Here is a 23,710-nt window from a genome sequence, read left to right as displayed (position 1 = left end):
CCATGGACTGTAGCCCACCAAGCGGCTCTGTCCATGGGATTATCCAGGCAAGAACACTGGAATGGGCTGCCATTTCCTTTTCCAGGGGATCATCCAACCCAGGGATCAAACCTGTGTCTCCTGCATTGGCAGGCAGATTTGTTACCACTGAGTCACTAGGGAAGTACATACTTACCTATATATTTAATAAATGCTTAGAACAAGGGACTAGAATGTTATAATGTATCAACTGTTTCTAGGGATTACCTCTAGGAGAATATGTAAGGTTGGTAGGCTGGTAAAGGACTGTCACACTTTCACATTTTCTTCCAAATCTTCCTGAGTTATTTGAATGTTCTACACTCAGATTTTATCCACTTATAGCTTATGCACATTATTAGAAAACATTTTTAGAGAGCTTGAAACCAGCTGGGTGAGATCATCGTGGTGCTATAATGAAACCAAGAATATCTGCCTTTTTCCTACATTATCAAGTTAGTGCCACAGACGGAGTATCTCCGTTTGTCTGGAAAACACTGAACCTACTAATCCCAGACCAGCCTTCTTAACCACAGATACCACTGTTACAGTCAGATCAGGTGAGAGAGTGTCACTGGTTTGTGGCTTTCAGCTCAGCATGTGTCTTATTGGCAGGTTTGTGGCTCTGCTCTTTGTTTTTTGTTTTAAACCATATCATACAATTCATCCATTAACAGTACCCAGTTCACCACTATTTAGTACGTTCAGAGTCACAAAACCATCACCACAATTGATTTTAGAGTATTTTTATCACTCCCAAAAGACAGCCCTTACCCATTAGCAGTCACTCCTCATGCTCCTCCCCATCCTCTACAATCCACAGATCTATTTTCTGTCTCAATAGATATACCTATTCTGGAAGTTTAATATAAATGAGCTTATACAACACGTGACCTTTTAGCTCTAGCTTCTTTCAGAACAAAACTGTTTCAAGGACACCACTGCATGCGTCAGTATGTCACTCATTTTCATTGCTAAGTAACAGTCCTTTAGATGGATATACCACATGTATTCATTCATTACTGATGGACATTTGTGCTGCTTCTGCTTTTTGGTTTGTGAATAATGTTGCTCTCCACATTCGCACCTAAGTTTTTGTATGTACCTACGTTTTCATTTCTCCTGGTAATACATCTAGGAGTGGAATTACTAGGTCCTATGATAATTCTACTTTTTAACATTTTGAGGAATTGCCAGACTTTTCCAATGAGGTTCTACCTATTTACATCCCCACCAGCAATGTATGAGTGCCTATATCCTTGCCAAAACTCGTTTTGTCTATCTTTTTGATCATGGTCTTAGGAAAGAGGAAGCAGTTCCCATTATGTTCTTGTGTATTTGAGAATGACTACATGTATTAATTAGGCTTCTACTACAATAGCATCACATAATAAAAACAACCTCAAACTTCTGTGGCTTTAACCACAAGCATCTATTTCTCCCTTTAACATGTGTGCAGTGACTGTGGCTCCATTGGGCTTGGCTGGGCATTGGTTCTGATCCATTTCATGAGTCCTTATCCTAGGACCAGGGAATTCTCTTCTCATAAGGAGCTCAGAATCTCAATCTCAAACAGAAATACCCTGTGACCTAAAACAAGCACAAGTCACTTCTCTCAAACCATTATCAAAAGAATTCATGTCTCCAAACCCAAGTTTAGTGGGGCTGGTGAGTAAACTTGGCTTGCAATGGCAAAAAGGTACAAGTGTACAAGCTTACTAAGTATAGAAGTAAAAAGCTGGGAGCAATAATCCAGTCTACCCTACCACTCAATTCTCTATCTCCACTTCTATCCTCTTTCTTGTTTTCTAACATGGCTTAGCTATTGTGTATAATATGTTGCTGTCATTAAACTTTACTATGCCTCAAATCGCAGAAACCCTTTTTGTTAACCAAATAACTCCTCCTCCCAACCTCTCCATCTAGACACCACCACCCAAATAGGAATTACCAGAAGCTCAAATAATTACAAATTAGAGCACCCATCTCCCATCATGCTTTCTTCTCTTTTGTATCAAATGCTGCTAGCTTCCACTCAATATTTCTTCTTCTTAGAAAAGAAAAAAAAAACAAAACTGATTTGATTCAGAGTAGCAATGTGCTTTTTCCCCAGCCTCTCTCATTTTGTAGCTGAGGTTCACCCTGGGATAAAAGTCTACTGTGAATTCCTGGAAAACTTTGGTTTGTCATTTTCTTCTCGTTGCTGTTACCTAGGACAAGGATGTGAGCCTAGAGGTGAAATGGCTACATTTTAATCATGCCTAGATGAAAACCACTTGCTAAGACTCGGGGTGCAGAATGGAAGGAGGAACACGGAACACAGATACCATCACGAAGCTCAGCCCCACCTGGCCTGCCCGCTTCTGGAGTATCATGTCACCCTCTGATAATCAGGCATCAGTGTCCACATGGACTACCAAATAATTTAGAAATGTTTTAATGTGGTAATTGAAAGTGAAAGTGAAGTCTCTCCGCCGTGTCCGATTCTTTGTGACCCCATGGACTGTAGCCTACCAGGCTCCTTCGTCTGTCCATGGGATTTTCCAGGCATGAGTACTGGAGTGGGTTGCCATTTCCTTCTCTAGGGGGATCTTCCTGATCCAGGGATCGAACCTGGGTCTCCCGCATTGTAGGCAAATGCTTTTACCGTCTGAGCCAATGTGGTAATTAAGATTTCCTAAATGCTCTATAAACTTCTAATCTTTCATCTCAGTTATTCTTTGCTCTTTCAACCACCTACGCACCCAGTTTCCATTCTTTGTCCTCCTTAGCCATTTGTGTCCCACCTACCTGGAAGCTGATGTTGGTGACTTGTCATCCAGGGTCCCTTGCTTGTTGGCGTTTTGTTGAGTTTGGCCACAGAGGCACTGGCATAAGCAGGGCAGAAGGAAAAAGAAGTCAGGATACTTCTTCCTGTCCACTCTCTGCTTTGGTGCCTCTTCTCTGGCAGAGGTCACAAGCCTCCCAACCTCAGCTCCCATGCGATAGCCCTCTCCCAGGGCTCCAGCTCTCCGTAGGGTCCTTGATGCTACTTCCTCGAGTGATAATGGCTCCGAACATTGCTGGTGTCTGGCTGACTCAACATTCCTTGTTTGCTCCTATAACTCTGCCCAGTCTCTATATGTGGCCCCTGCAGTCCAGGGCCTTCAAATAAACCATCTTCAATGAATTGTTTCCAGCTGGCCCCTGACTAACGCAGTAAAACCTCTCTCAGCATACATGCTTCAGGTTTGCATTTCAGTTACATTTCTCATAATCTTCCCTTTGCTTGAAATCCCTTTCCTCCTACTTCTGTGTCTACCTGTCCTTCCAGGCCCTCTCAAACACCACTGCTTCTAAGTAGCCTCCCTTAATTCCCACACCACGGAAATCTCTTCTTCCCTGAAATTCACTCAGCACATACTTGAGAGTTATTATCTGTATTTTGTTTTAAATTATAGTGACTTACGTACATGTAACTCTGGCCAGTTTGTATATTCTTTGAAGTCTGAATGTACACTTACATCTGATTTGTTTTTCTCTCTCTCCTTAATATTCCTCCTTGAACTCTACCTCCCTCTCCAAAGCGCCTGAAATAAAGCTTCGTGCCAAATGGGTGTTCTAGTCCTCATTTTTGTTACCATTTGTTACTACTGATTACTATTATAACAGACACCAGTTACTAATTTATTATAATGTACACTTTATAAAAATTTATGAAGGGGATGGCATAGATTAAAATTTCCCTTTGGTGATAACGTGGTTGTTACATTTAAAATATGCAAATCCATCTATGATAATATACATCTATGATAAATGCATATGAAAATATGTAATTCATCTATATTACATATATAATAGGGGACTTCGTTTTTATTTAAAAGTTTTCTGATGATAAGTCTTGTTTTCTCCCAATACTTTTTCCTGGGTATCAAAGACACAAATCCTACATGGGCAAATACTCATTTGTAACAGGTTCTTTAACATTATAAGTTGGAATAGAAGTGACAGTTATCTTCTAAGCCAGTATTTTAAAGCTGTGTCCTGGGGAATGCTATCCAGTCTTGCCAGGAATGGGGACATACTGAAAAGCCCTCAGTAGGCTTTCATTTGAAGAAGGGTTCTGATCTTCAGAACTGAAAACAATTTCTCTAATCTCACCTCCTACTCCAAACACCCTTACAGTGTCTCTGCTTAGTTGCTAAGTCTCTTGCCTAAATATCTCCATATCTGGAAATTCACTGACTATGCAATAAGATTAAACACTGTGTTTTCAAACAACTCTAAGTTTACAAAGTTCTATATCATATTTGGCTGAAATCTGATGACCCCTCTTTCTTCCGCTTGAAGCAGTAAGGAATATAGCTAAAGTTACTTCCTCAAAATGACAGTACTTTATGATGGTGATCCTATTGCCACAAGTCTTTCTTTAGTTTAAAAACCTCATTTCCTTCAAATGGTCTTTGTATGACTTATTTGGAAAACCAACTAGGGTTGCAAGTTATTTGTCAAAATCTCGCTTAAAACACAATGCCTAGAACTGAATATAATTTTCCTGACGTATACTGACAAGGGCAAAACGTAGTGATATTATTACTTTCTCTATTCTGAGTATTTAAAGGCAAGTTTTAGGAATTATCGATTTCTGATCTGGCATGTGAGGAGCTTATAAGTTACTATTCCATCCTAACCAGTAAAAGCTAAACAAACTAAAGAAACAAAATGCTTCTTAGATGCAAAAGATCACATGGCAAATCACCACCTCAAAAATTGGAGAGCTGGGTGAATATAGAAAATAATAACTTTCCAGAGCAGAAATTTCTGGAGAATAGTACTGGGGTAAGAAAACCTGAAACGTAGTTGATGGATTGCTAAAGCAATAAAACAACAACAACAAAAATAATAATTAAAAGCATACAGATTAGGAAGAAGAAAAAAACAGTTTTTTTTCACAGATGATGTAGTTATGAAGAAAATCCAAAACAATCAACAAAAAAAATTCCAGGAACTAGTAAGTGACTATAGCAAGGTTGTAGAAACAAGGCTGTTATACAAAAGTCAATCTCTTTCTTACATACCAGCAGTGAACAAGCGGAATTTGAAATGAAAGCCATTTTACCATTCATATTAGCAAGCCTCCTGCAAAATGAAATATTTTTGTATAAATCTAACAAACTATGTGTAAGACCTACATGAAAAAAGTTATAAAACTCTTACAGAAGATATGAAAGAACTAAATAAATGAAGAAACATTCCATGTTCATTAATAGGAAGATTCAATACAGTCATGATGTTAGGTTTTTAACTATGGATTCAACACAATCTCTATCAAAATCTCAGCAAGTTATTTCATGGATTTCAACAAGTTGATTCTGAAGTTTATATGAAGAGTCAAAAGCTGCATAGTAGCTAAGGAGTAATATTCGTTAGTATTGACCAAGGAGTCAAAGTCAGAATACTGATGCTATTCCACTTCAAGATATACTAGGAAGTTACAGTAATCAAGACAGTGTGGTATTCACAAAAGAACAGACAAATAGATCAATGGAACCAAACAGAGAGCACAGAAATAGATCCACACAAACATAGTCAACTGATCTTTGACAGAAGAGCAAAGAAAATACTATGGATCCAAAAACACCAAAACAAACAAAAAACAGACTTATAGACAGAGAGAACAGGTGGTTGCCAGAAGAGAGGAGGTGGAGGATACAAAATTGCTAAAGAGGATTAAGAAGTACAAACCCTCACTTATTAAAAAGAAACACCATGGGAATGTAACATGCGGCATAAGGAAAATGGTTAGTAATATTATAGTAACTTTGCATGGGGACAGATGGTTACTAAAATTATTATAGTGATCATTTCATAATGTATGTAAGGGTCAAATGATTGTGCAGTATACCTGAAACTAATATAATATTGTAAATCAAATATATTTCAATTAAAAAAATAAGTACAATGGACAGTCTTTCTCAATAAATGAAGTATGGTTGATTTTTTCCTCCTTTTGAAACTAATTCCTCTGTATGAATACTTCATATTCATTGTCTTAAATCATAGTATGGCTTGTTGTGTTGTTTTTCGATCTTAATTTGCTCATTAACAGGATTAACTATTCCTTCTACTTTAGCATATCTGAAAATTTGTGTATTATGCCAGAATGCTCCTAGAAGAGACCACCTTTGAAGCTGATGTCAGCACAAAAGAATGTATAACATCCAAGCTACACTTCTCCATCTTTTCACAAAGATGTCATAAAAATTTTTTATCAAATGCTTACTTAATTCCAAGTGTTCTAATTCTACTGTATTTCCATGGTATGCTGCTGCTACTGCTGCTAAATCACTTCAGTCGTGTCCGACTCTGTGTGACCCCATAGATGGCAGCCCACCAGGCTCCCCCGTCCCTGGGATTCTCCAGGCAAGAACACTGGAGTGGGTTGCCATTTCCTTCTCCAATGAATGAAAGTGAAAAGTGAAAGTGAAGTCGCTCAGTCGTGTCTGACTCTTCACGACCCCATGGCCTGCAGCCTACCAGGCTCCTCCATCCATTTTCCAGGCAAGAGTACTGGAGTGGGGTGCCATCGCCTTCTCCGTGTAGTATATATACTGTTGTTCTACAAGACCATGTAGGACATCCTGTTGACATGAAAAAAATATTCATATTATTTACATAAAAATAGCTTATGAAACAGAATGTGCAGCATGAACCTAGATGTTACCGGGTTATCTGTGAGTGATGGGACAATTAGTAATTTTTTTTCTTTGCTTTTCTGTCACGGGCATTTTCTACAATGTATTTTCTAGTGTAATAAATATAACTGATCCAAGAAAGGAACAAATTCTTCTAGAAGCATTGTAGAGAAAGGATTTTCAAAATGTAAGGTAGAACTGGACAGACTTGGTGATCACTTGATGTGGGAAGAGGAGGGTTTAGAGTGATCCCCAACTAAAGAGTGATTGCTAGCTAAGAAAATCACTCATTTGAGCTTATTAATTGGTTAATTTAAAAAATCAGCTTTGGAGGAAAATATGATGGGCTACTTTCTATGGTTATGTAACCAACCACTTCAAAATTTAGTGGCTTAAAAATAAAAACTTTTTTTTATACTCATAAAAGTGCATCTGGGACAGTGCACAGCAGGGGTCTCTCCTCCCTGATTTGCTCTCATTAGTTTGGGGAGTTTTAGGGCCCGAGCTTGAGGGGATCAGGAATTATATGAATGTATGACCTCTCCCTATGTCTCACCAGTATGGTGGCTTCAGAATTCCAAGGTGCTGAGACTGAGGTGGGGGCAGGGGAGGCGGAGAGAGGGCAAGAAGAAAGGATGGAAAGCAGCACAGATCATGTGGTTCCATGCTAGCCATTGCTTCACTACAAGCCCAAAGACATACAGCAGGTGGTTGGGTGGCTTGGTAGGTGTGGCGCAACTACTTGGGTTGTGGTCTCCAGACAACTGTATGAGTAACTGTGTGTTTTTTGAAGCAATCCATGGGATGGAGGAAGGAAAGGGAAGTTTACCTGACCTGATCCTTCCTATATTGCTTTTCTGTTGCTGCACAATAATTCACCACGAACTTAATGACTTTACAGATCATTAAAATACCCACTTCTTAGCTCATAGTTTTGTAGGTCAGAAAGCAGGTAGAACTGGGTTATCTGCTGGGGGGCAGGTATCCCACGGTTGGAATCAAGATGACCCCTGAGTTTTCACTGAAGGCTCTGGAGAAGATTCACTTCCAAGCTCATTCTTGCTGGCAGAATTCAGCTCCTAGTGGTTTTACAAAGGAGGTCCCCATTTCTTGGCTGGCTGTTAGTTTGAGGCTGCCCTCAGCTCTTAGAGGTCCCCTGCTTGCCTTGTGATGTGTTCTCTCCATATCTGAACAGGTAATGGACAGTCAAATCATTCCTGAGATCTAAATTTCTCACTTCCTATTCTAAAATTAGCTAGAGAACATGCTCTGCTTTAAAGGTACACATACAATAAGGTCATGCTCATTAGGATAATTTATCCTTTTTAAAAAACTGCAGGACAATTGTTTTACAATATTGTTAGTTTCTGTCATCTATCAACATGAATCAGCCATAGGAATACATATATCCTCTCCCTCTTTAACCTCCCTCCCATCTTACACCGAATCCCACCCTTCTATCTAAGCTGTCACTGAGCACCAGATTTGACCTCCCTGCATCATACAGCAAATTCCCACTGGTCAACTGTACCAACTAACAAAATCTAATCTTGGGAGTAAAAGCCATCAAATTATACATCAATTATACACAGCACATTTACCAGGGTCCAACTTTTTGTGACCCTACAGACTGTAACCCACCAGGCTCCTCTGTCTATGCGATTTTCCCAGCAAGAATCCTGGAATGGGTTGCCGTTTCCTCCTCCAGTGGGTTTTCCCAACCCAGGGATTGAAGCCGCATCTCCTGTGCGTCCAGCACTGCAGACAGATTCTTTATGGCTGAGCCACTGGGAAAGCCCACCCCAGGGTGGTAGACATTCCTGTATCTGATTTAAGAGCTGCTGGATAGTATACCAAGACCAAGACTGGGGCTGACGCTATAATGTTAACAGATGAGCCATGGAAATGAAACTATGCCACCTCTGTTCCACTTCTATGACTTTTGACAAAAAGAATGCTCTGAGAATCCTCACACTTTTAGGTATTCAATAAATGTTCGTTGAAGGACCTATGTATTGGACAGAAGAGAATCAGTATTTCTAAGAGTAAATGAGAGACTACCAACAGGTAAACAGATTTTAAATGAGCACCTAGCTGTTTTCAAAGCGTCTCTCCAGTTCTGAATGAATTACATTCCTGGGTCCTGTGAGAGCAAGAGGTGAGATTACTGCCAAACCAATTCAACATATTTGTTAAGTGAACGAAGGAACAAATTAATTTTGTTTGGTGATCCTTTGTCTACAGGACTTGAAAGCCTATCCAAACCACCACCTCACCCACCCCCATCAAAATGCTAACTTAGTAGTGTATATTCTTTCTTGGTGATACTGTAGGAAAACTCTTAGAGATTATCATTCTTACATTTCATTAAATACTAAACATCTTTTAAGAGGCACGATCACTAAAACTCGAACTATGAGTTTGAGGAGTGCAAATAAGTTCATGTTAAAACACTGGAAGTATTTTTCGGAAACATGTGTTTGTGGAGAAGGAAATGGCAAGCCACTCCAGTATTCTTGCCTGGAAAAGTCCATGGACAGAGGAGCCTGGCAGGCTGCAGTCCATGGGGTTACATGACTGAGCATGTGTGCATGAGGGTGGAGGGTGATGGGTTGGTAGCAATAAACTGGTAGAACAAAAAAAAAAGAAAGAAATATGTGTTTGCCCTGTGCTATACTGATCTTCTATATACTGAACATATGTATATGTGTGTATATATATATGTATATATGTGTGAATATATGCTATACATCACATTCAATAAATATTAATTACAATTTTTTCTGTGACCCTATACAGATTTACTTCCAATATATCTTGCTTTAATAAATCTCTGGTTAATTATGTATAAAATACATACAGGATTAATTCAATCAGTTATAATCCGAGAAAACCCTTTAATCATTCTTTAACTTATGAATATGTTAAAGGATAAATATTTGATAAAGTACAATGTGAGAACTTCAATACCTTCATCACAGATGCATTTTCTTTTAATCGGAATAATTTTGATTATTCTGAATAATTTTGAAGATATTTTAATATATGTAATGCTTTTCTCACCCTATGGTACACTTGTAAAATAGTAAATTAGTATGTCTATTATGAACAAAAGTCTATTATGAACTAAATACTACCTACATACAAATGGTGCAAAAAACAGGTGTTAGAAATACTACCTCTCCCCATGAAATTTACTTCCAATTTACAGACAAGACACAATTAGAGAACAAAATATGATGCATTTAAAAAGTCTATTCGAGTTGGAAGAACCCTCAGAGATTTTAATCCTAAAATCTCAGATTTATCCTAAAATCCTCTCAGTTGAGAAATGAGGACAGAAAACATACAGAAACTGGAAAAAAGTATAGCTTCCAGGAATGAAAATATATAAAACGGCTACATGCAATATTTGTTTCCTATCTTTCTGATTATAAATTCAAAAAGGGTCAAACAGTCTGATAGCAAAGCGACAATGGTCCAAAAACAAGTGGTTCTCACCCCCATTTTTCTTCTGTGCTGTTCTTAGAGTCAAGGATTAACGCAAAAATAAAATTCTGGAATCCCTTCCTTGCCTGCTCTGTTTAATTGTTTTTACAATCCAAGAATATGATGTGCCCAACTTCATAACTGGCTAGCTGAAATCTTCGGTGATTTCTCCTACACTCATCCTCAGAATTTTATCTCTAGTCCAAGCAAAAAAACCCCAGAAGCCCATTTTGTATGTGTATGTGAACTGCACACCACTGTGTGAATGTGATCACATTAAAATACGTGCAAACTTGGCAGTTAGGAAATGTCACTGCAATCGTTAGGACGTGAAATTTCAATCTCTTTGATGAAGATACCATCTTTCAGCCAAGCCCTGGCAGAAAATCTTAGGTTCCTGTTAGACCCCTCCTTCCCCAGTCAGCTGCCGGGCTCCATCCGGAGGGATGGGGGCTCTCCTTTTCCATCACAGTTAAGCGTTCCCAGACTCAGGAGAAACCCTGGGTTTCTGCAGGGCACTCAATATGCAGCTAAGTGTCCCAGCTCTGTAAAGGGCAGCTGGAAATGGATTTAAAATGGCAACGCGGACCAATCAGCGCCGCCGCGCCAGAAGCAGACATTTACACGCGCCTCCTCCATAGGCACAGAGGAACCTGGCGGTGCCTAACTCCCTACTTAGGGCTGTAAAGTAGGCGTTTTTTAATTCCACGGTGGTCTGTATTTGGGGGAAAGAAAAAAATCTTCCTTGAGTAAAAGTTTTTATTTTGGAATTGGCCCAAAATAATTTTGGGTGTGATGTGTGAAAATCTGAACCTAATTTTTTCAGTTTTTTGTTATTCAAGGATGAAAAGAGGTACATTTTTAAATGTACTCCAACTTTTTCAAAACGGACTGGGGTCATTATGGTGTTCACATAACTCAGAAACAGCCCAGGCTATAAAATTAGGACTTGGCAGAAAGGGAGTTCCTAGGGAGAAGGTTAAATCGAGGTAAACTGAAGGGAGAGTTGGACAGTTGGCGCAATTGTGAGTTAGGAAGCATGAGGTCCGCTCGTTAGGCAACTCCTCTACCCTGCGAGCGCTGGAAGCCGGATGCATAGAGCCAGTCGAAGGGAGGTTTCGCTCGCCTTCAGCCCTTCCCAGAGAAAAACGCTCAGTGGAGGCTGGTGCGCTCGTGTGCCTATGTGCACACTGTTTGCAAGTGTGCATGTGTTTCTGCGTGCATATGTGCATACAAGTGCGCGCGTGTTTGTTTACATGTGTTTATGCCTGCATGTGTCTGTGGGAGTGTGCACGTGTATCTAAGTGCACGTGTGTGGATTTGCGAGCAAGTCTATGTGTGTGTGTGTGTGTGTGTGTGTGTGTGTACGCGCGCGTTCTCGATGGGTCGTGCAATCTGCGAGGAGGGTATTCCGGCACAGAGCAGGGCTGTGGGGTCTTGTTCCTACTCCCCTTCATTTGATCCTACTCCCAGGAAACTAGAACTCTGCAGCGCGTGCAGCCAGACGCTTCCTGCAGAGTGTTGGCTCCGCATCGTAGAGGTGCAGGTAAAGGCCAAGCCCCTAAACGCGGCTCCGGGGCAGCCACATTCCCGCGCCTTTCTAGGACAGCCGCCCAGGAGCGACCTCGGGCGGCGGGCGGGGCTAGGCCGGCGGCGAGCCGGCCCGGGATTCCCGGCCTGTCCCTTTAACCCCGCCGTGAGGCGGGAGCACGTGAGCGGGGCTCCGGGTGGCACCCGGGCGCCGCCGCCGCGGAGGCAGTTGTATTTCGAACACTGCCTCTGGCCCGCGGCCAGGCGCCTTGGCTCGGCGGTCTGCCTGGCCTCCCTCCTCCTCATACTTTTCCTCCAGCGCAGCCCCCTCCCCTTTATCCGCCCACGATTAGAGGTGGGCACTCCCCCCATCTCGCCGCCCCCTCCCCAAGCACACACACACTCAACCCGCTCGAATTCTGGGGTAGAAACTCAGAAAACTTCCAGCCTGGGCAGCGCGCGCTTGGTGCAGGACGCAGGAGTAATCAGCCCGTCCCCCTCCAACTCTCCGGTGCCGCTGCCGCCCGCTCCCGCCACCCGAGAAGGAACGGTGCCACCCACCGCTCCGTCCCCTGCCTGCGCCCAGTGCCCGACCGGATCCCCGCAGAATCTCCCCATCCTCCCTTCGCTTTCCGACTGCCCAAGGCGTTATTTGTTTTCTCTCTCTTTCTCTTTCTTGCTCTGTGAGCGCGGAGCGGGGGGGAAGAGGAGGAGGAATTCTTTCCCCGCCTAACATTTCAAGGGACACAATTCACTCCAAGTCTCTTCCCTTTCCAAGCCGCTTCCGAAGTGCTCCCGGTGACCGCAACTTCTGATCCCAAACTGAGAGGGGAGCCTCCCAACTTCAACTCCTCTTTTCCTTCTCCCTCGCTTTCCTCCTCCTCTCACTACCTCCACCTCCACCGCCACCTCCACCTCCGGCACCCACCCACCGCTGCCGCCGCCACCAGCAGCGCCTCCTTCTCTCCTCCTCCTCCTCCCCTCTTCTCTCTTTTTGGCAGCCGCTGGACGTCCGGTGTTGATGGTGGCAGCGGCGGCAGCCTAAGCAGCAGCAGCCCTCGCCGCACGCCAGCTCTCGCCCACCCCGCCTCATTCTCCAGCCCTACCTCGCAATCTCCCGAAAGGTGCCGGGCTGATTCAGGGCGACAGAGGCGAAGCGGCTGCAGCGGCGGTAGGAGCGGCGGCGGCAGCGGTAGCGGCGGCGGGAGGCAGGATGAGCGCACGCGGTGAAGGCGCCGGGCAGCCGTCCACTTCAGCCCAGGGACAACCTGCCGCCCCGGCGCCTCAGAAGAGAGGACGCGGCCGACCCAGGAAGCAGCAGCAAGTCAGTACGCGGGCGGGGTGGGGGCAGTAGCCCACCTCCGCTACCTCCGCGAGGGCCCCGCGACGCGCGGCCACCCTAGCGCGGGAGTCCAGGCGCCACGGCCGCCGCACGCCGCCGCGGGGGCGGGCTGCGGAGTCCGCGGCGCGAGTGCGCGGCTGAACCCTGCTCCCCTCCGGGCCGGGAGGTGGGAGCCGCGGCGGGCGGCCGGGTGCGAGCAGGAGGTGGGGTCGGGCGAAGCGTCCTCGGACTTTCGCTATTGTGCCCGGCCCGAGTGGCGCGGTGTCTCCTGGCGACGGGAAACGGCCGGGTCCGACAAACCGGGACTTGCCAAGTACTTTCCTAGTCGCTTTACAGTGGCCCGGGAGGCAGGGGTCCTCTCGCGGGTCAGGGTTGGAGGGGCTGAAGTCTTGGGGGCCCGGAGGCTCTTTCTCCCGCCAACCCGGGCTGCTCGCTGGCCAGGAACTGGCGCGCCGCAGCCGCCCCCTTGGCGCCCTCCCCAAGTTCTCGGTGGCCTGAGACTCGCGCCCTCCCGACAAAGAACTCGTGGGCCCGCCCGGTTCTGTTAGGGCTCTTTAAATGCGGCGCGGCGTCCGATCTGCGGCCGCCGCTGCTGAGGTGTCCCAGGAAAGGGGCTGCAGGAGATCCTGCGTCCCCACGGGACAGGATTAACTAGTTTGGCTAAGGGCGCAGTGGAAAGTAGTGTCCAAGAGGGTGCACGGTAGCTAGGGTCACTTCCTCGCCAGGCGCCCAGTCCCCCTTTTGCCTCCGGATCCCGCGCCTCAGCGCTGCAGACATTAAATGTACCCTTCCAGAACGAGTGGCTGGGGGCTGGGAGGGGACGATCGAGGGGCGCCCGGGACCCCGCCGAGTGGAGGGTTTTGTCTGCGGATGCAACCAATTAAGCGTGCAGCCGGCGCTTGCAGAGCTGCGCGCAGCGCCCAGGGCGGAGGGGTTTTGTTCGCGGCAATTTCCAAGCCTTCGCGGGTAGGGCTTGAGCGGGACTTGTCTATTGAGAACATTTAAACTCCGCTTCCGCGGGCTTTAAAACTACTTCTGCGTTCTTTAGCTTTAAAGCGCTTCTTTCAGGGCAAATAGGCCGAGTAGAAAATAATCCTAGAGTCCTAAAGCTACCTAGAGCAAGGTGGGGAAACCGAACAGTGTTTGCTTGCCATTGCGTTTTAGAAAAGCTGTTGTACCTTTTTGAAATCATCAAAGGAAACAAGCCAATCTAGAGGCCCCAGAGTTTTCCCGCTCTGCCCGAGCGACACTTTACACCGCGTTAGGATCCTGTTTTACACCTCCCAGGAAGTCACTGCCCTTCCCCCCGCCCTTGTTTCCCACCCAGCTTTCTCAAACTCTGCTAATTGCCCCCCACCTCTGAAAAATAATCCAAATAAAATTGCAGCGGGGTCTGGAGGTGATTGAAGGTTTTACCTTTGAGTTAAGGCAGAGTTCACAAAGAAAGAAAAATGTGTCTCCGATTTTTCTCCGGATGTGCCCACTGGCGCTAGTGGTCCCACAGAAGCTTGCAGGAAGCCTTTCCCAGATTGTCTAAATAGGATGCGAATTTTCATTGAAGACTTTGATGCATTTTAAGCTAATTAGTCTCATTTAATCACCGAATCTGAATGAAATGTTAATTGATGATTCACTGGATAAATATTTAGGATCTGGAATATTAATCATCGCATTCTCTTAACCACTTGAGTATTTACTACTTGGCATAGAAGCCATTTAAAGTTTTGCTAAACCTATTGATAGTTTCAATTTCTCCATCCCAGACACTTGCATTCCTTCTCACTACCACCCCCCCCCCTACCCCTTTTAGTTTCCTTCAGTTCATCCCCAGAAGGGTTTTCCCAAAAGAAAGTTTTGGAAAAAATGCTTATTTTTATCAAAAGATATTTAAATGTAGACTGGAGACCATGGCTGCATCTCCAAAGGGAAGTGAAGAATTGAAGCAATTATCTAGATAATTCAAGCAAAGCCTTCCACAACGGAGTTACCCTAATTATTTGGAAATTTCAGGAGGAATGGAGTTATTTTAAGTTGAAAAAGTTGGATAATTGCTCCAATATTTTACTCAATGTGTTGATTGAGTCATAATTGACTTACAGTGCAGATATACAGAATGATCAAAAGCCGCCTTTTCAGTATGGGAGATTGTTGAAATATTTATGATGTTAGCTTCATATTTCTGTTGTTTAAAATGGTAGTACAGTGGAGAGTAGTATTTGTGTAAAATGCTTATTATTTCTCTCAGTTGCCAAATACACAACCTTGCATATTTTGCACTTTAAGGATACATAACTTTCTTTCTGGAACATGCAACCTTGTCAGCCTTTGTTACCTTTCTCTGGTTGAAATAGAATCTAGTTTTCATATGCAAAATAGAATTTCCTCTTTTAATCCCTGGATTAAAAGTCTAGTTATTTCCCCTTTCTGTAAACTCTGTACCAGCATCATCCATTTGTGCTTGAATTGAATGTGTTCCAACGGTTCTGTTGAGCAGCACAGGCAGAAAATATATCTATAGAGTCAGGGTCAATTTCTTTCAGACATTCTTGCCACAACAGAATTTTTTTTTCCCTCGAAACTAGGAGCCAACCGGTGAGCCCTCTCCTAAGAGACCAAGGGGAAGACCCAAAGGCAGCAAAAACAAGAGTCCCTCCAAAGCAGCTCAAAAGGTGAGAGATTTCTTAAGTCCTCCCAACTTTCTCAACACCCATAGGAACCTCCTTGTAATTTTCCCATTCTAGATCCACACCTAAGGATTTCTCCCAAGTGGGTAACCCAAGACTCATTTCCTTCATTTACTATTGGTGAGATTTCCAAGCATATACTTAGCATAAAAAGTTCATGAAGCTGCTTGGGGTTGTTTTTAAACAATCACCAAATAATAAGAAACTTAAAGCAGAGATGGGGGTGGGGGGGAGGTAAGAGAGTAAAGAATAAACAAATAAGATTTGTACCCAAAAGAAAAAAAGATTTGCACCAGTTGTGAAATAGTTAAAAAAAAAAAAAAGTATAGATTTTGTTTGGCAGTGAAGTTTTTGCAATTTCCTTAAAAAATAATAAAGATTAATTTACTTTGTGCTTATTTACATGATTACTGGAAAACCAAATCCCACTCTTCAAGTTAAGGACTTTGCCAAATAGGTGATAATTAGAAGTAAATTCAATTATAGGATTCTGGGGGGAAAATTCACAAATTTTACAGCTTTAAATGTGCTGATAAGTATTTTGCTTGTTTGCCATCAACCTGCAATATAATACATCATCGTCTCTCAAAAGCCTTTCCATCTCAGGTGATACAGAAATGTTCTGAATAGGACAATGAGAAATTTTTAAAACAAATGTTTGGCTCATTTATTGTACATTTTGGGGCAGAATAGAACCCAACCAAGTGTAACTTCCAGTGTTTTTCTTTATAAATTTTAAATTGCAGTTTAAAAACTTCATGTTGATGGTATTTGAACTCACAAAGAAGAAATATCTCAGGATCAGTGCATACACAGAGAAGTGAAGGTGAAGACAAAAATCACAATTTTTAAGCTTTACAAATAAATCAGAAAAACGTTTCTGTATTTTATTTGTAGGTTTGTATACTTGTTAAAAACAAAGGTTCAAAATTCAGAAGTCAATTTTTATGTATCTTTACAGTAGATTTGAGTATACTATGTACAGTGTTTGTTAAGAATAACTATATGCTCATCTTTGGGGAATTAATGTTTTGTGTGGTTTTCTCTATGACTTTGAGCACTAACCATATTATATTTGATAGGTTTCAGTGTTGTAAACTACCATAGCAACCAGGGATACATATAAAGTTATTTAGGGAGCAACTGTGAGGTTTTGTCTGTTTTAAGTCTTGAACAGAGCTGAAAGAGCAGATTTCTAATATACTTAAATATAATTGCTTCTCAGAGTGGAGATTTAATCATGCTTATATTTAATCAATACACTTTAAAGTAGTTCTAAATTATCTTGTCATTTAAAAATGACAATATGTAATCTGGTATTACTAACATGAATACTTTGTTTTTTTTTTACCTGCTTTATTAAATTAAATAAAAAGGGCTAATTTACCAAAGAAGTTTTTTTGTTGTTGTTGCGGAAGTTAATTTTATCTTAATTTGACTCTAATGGAATGGCAAAGGAATATCTTGGTAGCTAGCTGACAGATGCATCATTATAACATTTGCCAGGAAAAAAAAAATCTGTAAATCTCATCATAAATAAATTATTTAAAATTTAATACAAAAGAGGGAAAATTATCTCTCAGATTTTACTGTATTACATTTTCTGAATGAGTAAAGATATGCTTCCATCACCTTTTCTTCATTCTGAAAAGTTTGCCAGTGACTAACAAAATCTTATATTGACAAAAGGAAAGCTGAGACTTGTGCCTAATTTACCACTTAAAGCAAAATAACAGAAAGTTGGTCTCTTCCCAAGTAAGGTGTAACTTATTTTTAGTTACTTTGGTGATAGGTGTTTATAAATGACCCTTAGGCTACTCACCTTTCTGATAATTCTTCATGTGTATGCATATAACATTACAACTTCCAAACCAGAAGTAGGATTTCTTTTTCCCAAGGAAAGTTTTCTCTGAAATCTTTCATTCTTCCAGACAAAAGTATTTCACACACTTCTGTTATAAAAGTTCCCTTTCTAATAAAACTGGATAAATATTTTTGCTCAGAACATGACTGTTATAGTTCTTCAGTTTTATAAATTACGCTTCATTTGGAAAAGATAATACTTCACAAAATAATGAATGACATTGATGAATTATTCATGGCATGAGTAAACTTAAGGTATTTTCAGTTTCAGATCAGTATTTATTGAGTTTGCTTTTACCTTATATAAACATGATTATCAAACATATTTTTTGTCAAACATATATTCTAACAAAACATTTTTGTTAGGACTTTGAAAAGCAATTTTTTTTGGAAAGTTACATTGTTCATATCATGTAAGATAAACATACCCTGCTAGACTGACCAGGGTAGGGATGAGAAGTCTTCTGTGATTAATAAATTGGGAATTCTCCTACAAACCAAAGCTCATCATAATGGAAAATATATAATAAAAACTGGTAAGTATATAAGAGAACAGAGCTCTAAAATTAGAGAAGATGCAATGTACACTGGGATCCTGATGATGCTGTATGTTTAAATTTTCTTGCTGCTTGAAATTTCTTTACTTACACAGTTTGTATTTAGACTCAGTAACTGGCCTTGGGGCATTTGAAAACAAAACTGCTTGTTGGAAAATTAGCAATGTGAAACTTGACAATGCATGTGGAAAGTTGCAAGACCAAGTGGAGGACTACTAAATTAGCTATCACTTTAATTTCAGGCCACATTCAATATAAAATTGATTTGTGTAATACAAAAAACAAACATTTATGAAAACACAATTTGTTATGCTTGGAACTTTTGGAAGAGAATGTAACTATTCTTGACTTTGCTTCTAGTCCATTATGACAAGTTCTCATGGATAACCATTATGTAGAAATTCTAGTTATTCCCAAGAGCACCAGTCTGAGTGCTCAAAATTCATCCCTGAACCAGAGTCATATTGTTATCTTAATAAAAGATCAGAAGTTAATGTTTTCCTGAATAAATAATTTATTCATGTTGAGTATGCATGTGTGTGTGTCTTGACCCTTTTATTTATGTGTTAGTTTGAGATATACCTGTGACCAGTTGCCTCTTAATTTCCTTTTTGTTTTATTTTGTTTTCCTCTCCTGTTTGTGCTGAATGAAAATACTTTGTATTTTCATATTCTCATGTTTGGAAAGTAGAAAGATATAATCTCCTTTAGTTTAGGGTTTTTGTTGTGGCTTTTTAATCATAAAAGAACACTGGAGGGATTTCTCAGAAGTCAAAGTCATCTGTAAGTCTCAAGCCAATTGTCTTTCAGGTACTTTTAGAAAAAAAGAAAAAATTATGAGATTAAATTAAATTTAATTGAAAGAACTGCACATAAAATAGATCTCAGGTGTGAGATAGCCTTCCTTCATATCATAGACATTCCGGAACTTCCTTTGGACTTTAGGTATAGTAAAGAGAAAAAGCACAAAATGAAAATAGGGTTTAGGTAAAGTGTACTTCAAATAATGTATTCAGACAAACACTTGATTTATATTTTCCATTTGCCTATACAAAGAAAACCTGATATGAATTGGCTACTGTAAAGAAATAAAGAAATTGTCCCTTTTCTAATCATGTTCCTTCCTCGAAAAGTGGTTGATTTTTCATAAATGATTAATAACACTATGCACAGATATTATAGAAGGAAAGAATGGGGTTTCCTCATCATTTCAGACAAATGTTCAAGCATAGATGCTGAGTGAGGGCATGATTTTTTTTGCAGGATATAGTAGGTCCAACTGAAGACAGGAACCAAAAGCATCATTATAGGTAAGTCAGGGAAAGATTGAATTGGAAGTTGTGGTACAATTCCAGCTTATAGCTTCTATGTTACTAATATGACTTAGTTTGAATTCCTCTGTTTTTATAGGCAAGCAATTTCCACTGGTACTCAGGGCTCAAGGATACAGATGAGTCCAGTCAGGTGGAGTTACATAAAGCCTAGTTGTTGTCTCCATTATCTTGGTATTGTAGGCTGTTCTACCTAAACAGTTGCCTCCTTTTTTTCACTTCACTTTCCAGAGAGGACGGAGCCTTAATGTATCAGTAAATTCTCTTTCACAATGCCTTTGAGTCATCGTAGATTATGATCCAAATATGGAAGATTCAAATGCATTTGAGTTATTTTCTGAAGTCCCTTTACTTTAGGGGACCCAGAAATCTCTTTCTTTGGCAGTTATCATTCTGAACTTTTTCGTCGAAAGCCTCTCATTACTTTGACTGACCTCCAGCGCTGGCTCATTTTTATCTCAAGGTCTCAACAGATCATTTTGCTCAAGAGAACACTCCAGATTGGTATTCTGTTTCCTTTTCAGTTCTTTTTAAAGACTAGATGGGTGCTGAAGAGCATTTTATGTTAGTTAAATCATTCAGATCTATCTTATCTTGTTACCTGACTTTCTGCAGTTTCCAGAACTCACTTGGGAACCATATAGTTTGGCACAAGGGTGGAACAATGAATTTTACTATCCTTAATTCTGAAATTGTCAGCTCTTGAGTTTTTGTTCTGCCAACCAGGAGAAAAAGGTAAATGGAAAATGGATTCCATTTTAGGCTGCTGCTTTATTATTCTATATTGCTTTAATCTACTGAACATTGCTGAATGGCATCTTCTGATTGATTGAGCAAGGAGCAGTCACAGCCATTTTTTTTTCTCCAGGATAATGTAAGGAACAGTTTGTTTGGAAGGTCACCCATGTGAACTCTCATATCATTGCTATTGATTTCTCTGATTACAAAAGAGGAAGAAAGAACCGTTTAAAGAGGAGAATCCTAAACTTTGAAAATAGCTTTTCCTGTCATTTTGGCCTTGGCTTTAATTTTGTTTTTGTATAAGTGAAGACAGGCATGTGTAAATAATGACATGGGAGTTGACAACAAGGACTTCCTTGGGGAAGATGAGCATGAACTACAATGGATGATAGAATTCACTTTTATTTCCTCTTTGAAAATATGTACTAATGGAAAGATTGTAATTGTTTTTAAAGACTGAAATGGTTGCACATACAGTTGGGAAACTCATCGAACTAGATTAGCATAAAGGTTAAGTGAGAATTACTTATCATTTAGTGTGACAGTCAGTCCAGTGGATTTTGATTACCACAGCACATTGATTTACACTGTATTTTTGAAAGAACTACTAAAAGAAATAAATGTGACTTTCTATGCTTTTTTAGGTGGCTCCATTTGCTCTTAAGTCTGTCGGTCTTGGTCGTATATACATATATTTGTAAAAATACACGGAAACAAAGCAGGGTACCACTGAGCTGATAGTTTCTCTAGCTCTTTTGTGTTTGTGTATAGACTCGCTGACTGATTTAGAGTAGGGGCATTCTGACTTCCATGCATTATCACAGTATGCTGTGAGCATTTAGAATAACAAAAAGATTAATTGCTATCTAAATTTGACCCAGAAGTCAGAAGTAGATATTGCGCTTGGTTCCCAGTCTCAGCTTTTGCCTATGTCTTTATAGGAAACTCGGAAATATTTTAGTCTTAACTACTCATTTGATTTCCACCCTGGAAGTGTTGTGTTTTTTTGTTTGTTTTTTTTTTTTTTTCATAATTTCCCCCAGGGATCAAACCTGGGTCCTCCTGCATTGCAAACAGATTCTTTACCATCTGAGCCACCAGGAAAGCCCCACATTTCCCCATGGCTACTTATATGGGACTGTCTCCCAGAAGAACAGACCTTTTATTGCATTAAAATCAGATGAGGTCTCAATTCCACCACTTAAACACGTGGATAGATTGCTTAATCGCCCAGTTGGGGGGTTAGTAATAGCTGCCTTACATAAGTAAGACAATGCTCAGACAATGCTCACTCATTACTTTGGAAACTTACAGAATTGGGAGGGTGGTTTTTTTTGTTGTTGTTTTCTACTTTTTGGCCTTTCGTTTGGGTGTGTGAGATCTTGATTTTAGTTCCTCACCAAAAATTGAACCTGTGCCCTCTGCAGTTGGAGCACAGAGTCTTAAAACTGGACCCCCAGGGAAGTCCCAGGGAGGTTTTTTTTTTTTAAGTAACATTTCAAAATATGGAGGGAATTAAGAAATTACATTGGTTTACCCACTCTAGTATTCTTGCCTGGAGAATCCCATGGATAGAGGAGCCTGGCAGCTACAGTCCACAGGGTCGCAGAGTTGGACACGACTGAGCAACTAACACTTTTCTACCTACTGCTTTAACTTTTATCAGCCTTACCTTACATGTATAGCTCTGTTAATCTTCTGATGTAGGCTTTGTGGTCTTCATTCCACAAATGAGAAAACTGATTCAGAGACGTAGACTGTGACGTGTCTAAAGTTAAGCTGTCATAAATGGGAGCATCTGGATTTGAGTTCAAATCCAATTCTAAAACTTATGATTGTTCCATATTATGTGCTGTCAAATACTTTGTAAAATATTTGCTACAAGGTAGATTATGTTTTCTCCAGTAACCAGAAACATAGGTTGGAAGTTAGGTTTTGAGAAACCTTTGCTGGGCAGTTCTATATAAGCTTATAAAGGCATTGGGAGTATGGGCCCTCTGCAACCCACCCTCACAAATTTCTGGCCCCCAAGTAAACCAGAAGGCTGTGCCTTTGAAGATCATGGTACATCCAGAAGTTTTTTTATTTGTTAAATGAAGGAGCTGGATGAAATGTCTTCTAAAGCCCTACCAAGCCGTAGAATTCTGATGGCAAGAGGGAAATAAGACACACAGGTGACATAAATACCAGAGCGACTTTCCGTCCTTCCTTCATGCAATAAATATGTAGTGAGTACATCTTATGCACCAGACACTAATGCTAAGCACCCTTTCCAAGTTCAAGAGTTCTATTTGCTAGATGAGTTTCCTTTCTTAATTAATTTTTTAGTGCTAATACATTTAAGAGCCTGGAGTACCAGAACTTCTTAGGGGCAGAAATAATTACATTTCCTACTTAACATTCTTCCCAACCCTCATGAATCTACAGTTCTGAATCTTCCCAACCCTCATGAATCTACAGTTCTGAATCTGAACTTCTTTGAAAAGAGAAAAACATGAATGAAGACAAGTCAAGAGGGAATAACGTTTCTAAAATATGACAGTTGCAAATATTAATGTAACGGTGCTGATAATAGTCTGAAATTCAGTTCTTACAAAAGCAGAATTCCCACCCTCGCTCCCTACTCACCCACCCTGAGATAAGCAGTTAAGTATTTAGAGTACGTTATTGTCTGAATTATGCATGGGTTCGTAGCGTGGAACCAAATTCCAGTCTGGCAAAGGAAAACCAAATATACAGTTCCACAGTATTGCATATGTTGTTATATTAAAAACAAAACAGGCCTCCAAAATGTTTTGTTTGTTTTCTATTGAAAAATAATATCCTGAAGAGCATTAAACACAGGAAAAAAAAAAGTTAAAGCCAGTGTTTTCCAATATGTAAAATTCCTGGATCTATGCTGGTTTACAAATGAAAATCCTAACTGGTTTTACAGGCTTTGTGAAGTTTGATCAGAATGATTAAATAATGTGGGTTTTAAGGAACAATGAAAACCTCCCAGATCGCCGCCACACAGCACAGCTAATGTGCTTCTTGTGGATGTCGTCTCAGAAGAGGGTTTCAGCTTACATGTAATACTGGCCCCAAGACCAAGGAGCAAGTTCACTTTTAACAAGTCCAAGTGATAATCAGGATACTTTGCCCTTCAGTTAATGGTGCAAATTTTATTTTTGAAGAGACTTTTTGTAAATGGGAAGCTCGGCTTAAAGACTTCTCCTTTGCTGGGCTTTCTCGCTCTATGAGAGGTTTGCTTTCTTTAACTCTGAAATGTAGTGAAACAACCCTCTTTTAGAAAACAACCCTCTTCAACAGATTTTAGATACACCCGATCACATCATGGATCTGGAAGCATAACCACCATACAGAAAAGCCTAGCATAGAAGCGCCATTAGCCTTTAAGATCTCAAGCAAACTCCTGCTCTCTACCACACCTACCATTCCCAGGCCCATTAAAAAGGATTTCTATCTTCCATGTTTGTAT

General features: G+C 40.9%; 1 protein-coding gene and 1 long non-coding RNA gene across 2 annotated transcripts in view; one reads left to right on the top strand and one right to left on the bottom strand.

Annotated features, from left to right (window-relative positions):
• LOC138435847 (uncharacterized) overlaps nt 1-13,499 on the bottom strand; it is a 208,773-nt gene extending 195,274 nt beyond the window's left edge. The window contains exon 1 of the long non-coding RNA XR_011255273.1: nt 12,818-13,499. This is a non-coding gene — a long non-coding RNA (uncharacterized lncRNA). The remainder of the gene's footprint in view (nt 1-12,817) is intronic.
• The window catches only part of HMGA2 (high mobility group AT-hook 2), a 145,226-nt gene continuing 134,367 nt past the window's right edge, over nt 12,852-23,710 (top strand). The window contains exons 1-2 of the mRNA XM_069580959.1: nt 12,852-13,035; nt 15,636-15,722. Of these exons, the coding sequence (XP_069437060.1) occupies nt 12,925-13,035; nt 15,636-15,722 (198 nt within the window). The 5' untranslated portion in view covers nt 12,852-12,924. The remainder of the gene's footprint in view (nt 13,036-15,635; nt 15,723-23,710) is intronic.

The sequence above is a fragment of the Ovis canadensis genome, chromosome 3 (assembly GCF_042477335.2).
Source record: "Ovis canadensis isolate MfBH-ARS-UI-01 breed Bighorn chromosome 3, ARS-UI_OviCan_v2, whole genome shotgun sequence".
Lineage (NCBI taxonomy): Eukaryota > Metazoa > Chordata > Mammalia > Artiodactyla > Bovidae > Ovis > Ovis canadensis.
Note: the sequence above shows the minus strand (reverse complement) of the source record. Positions and strands in the feature narration are given on the sequence as shown.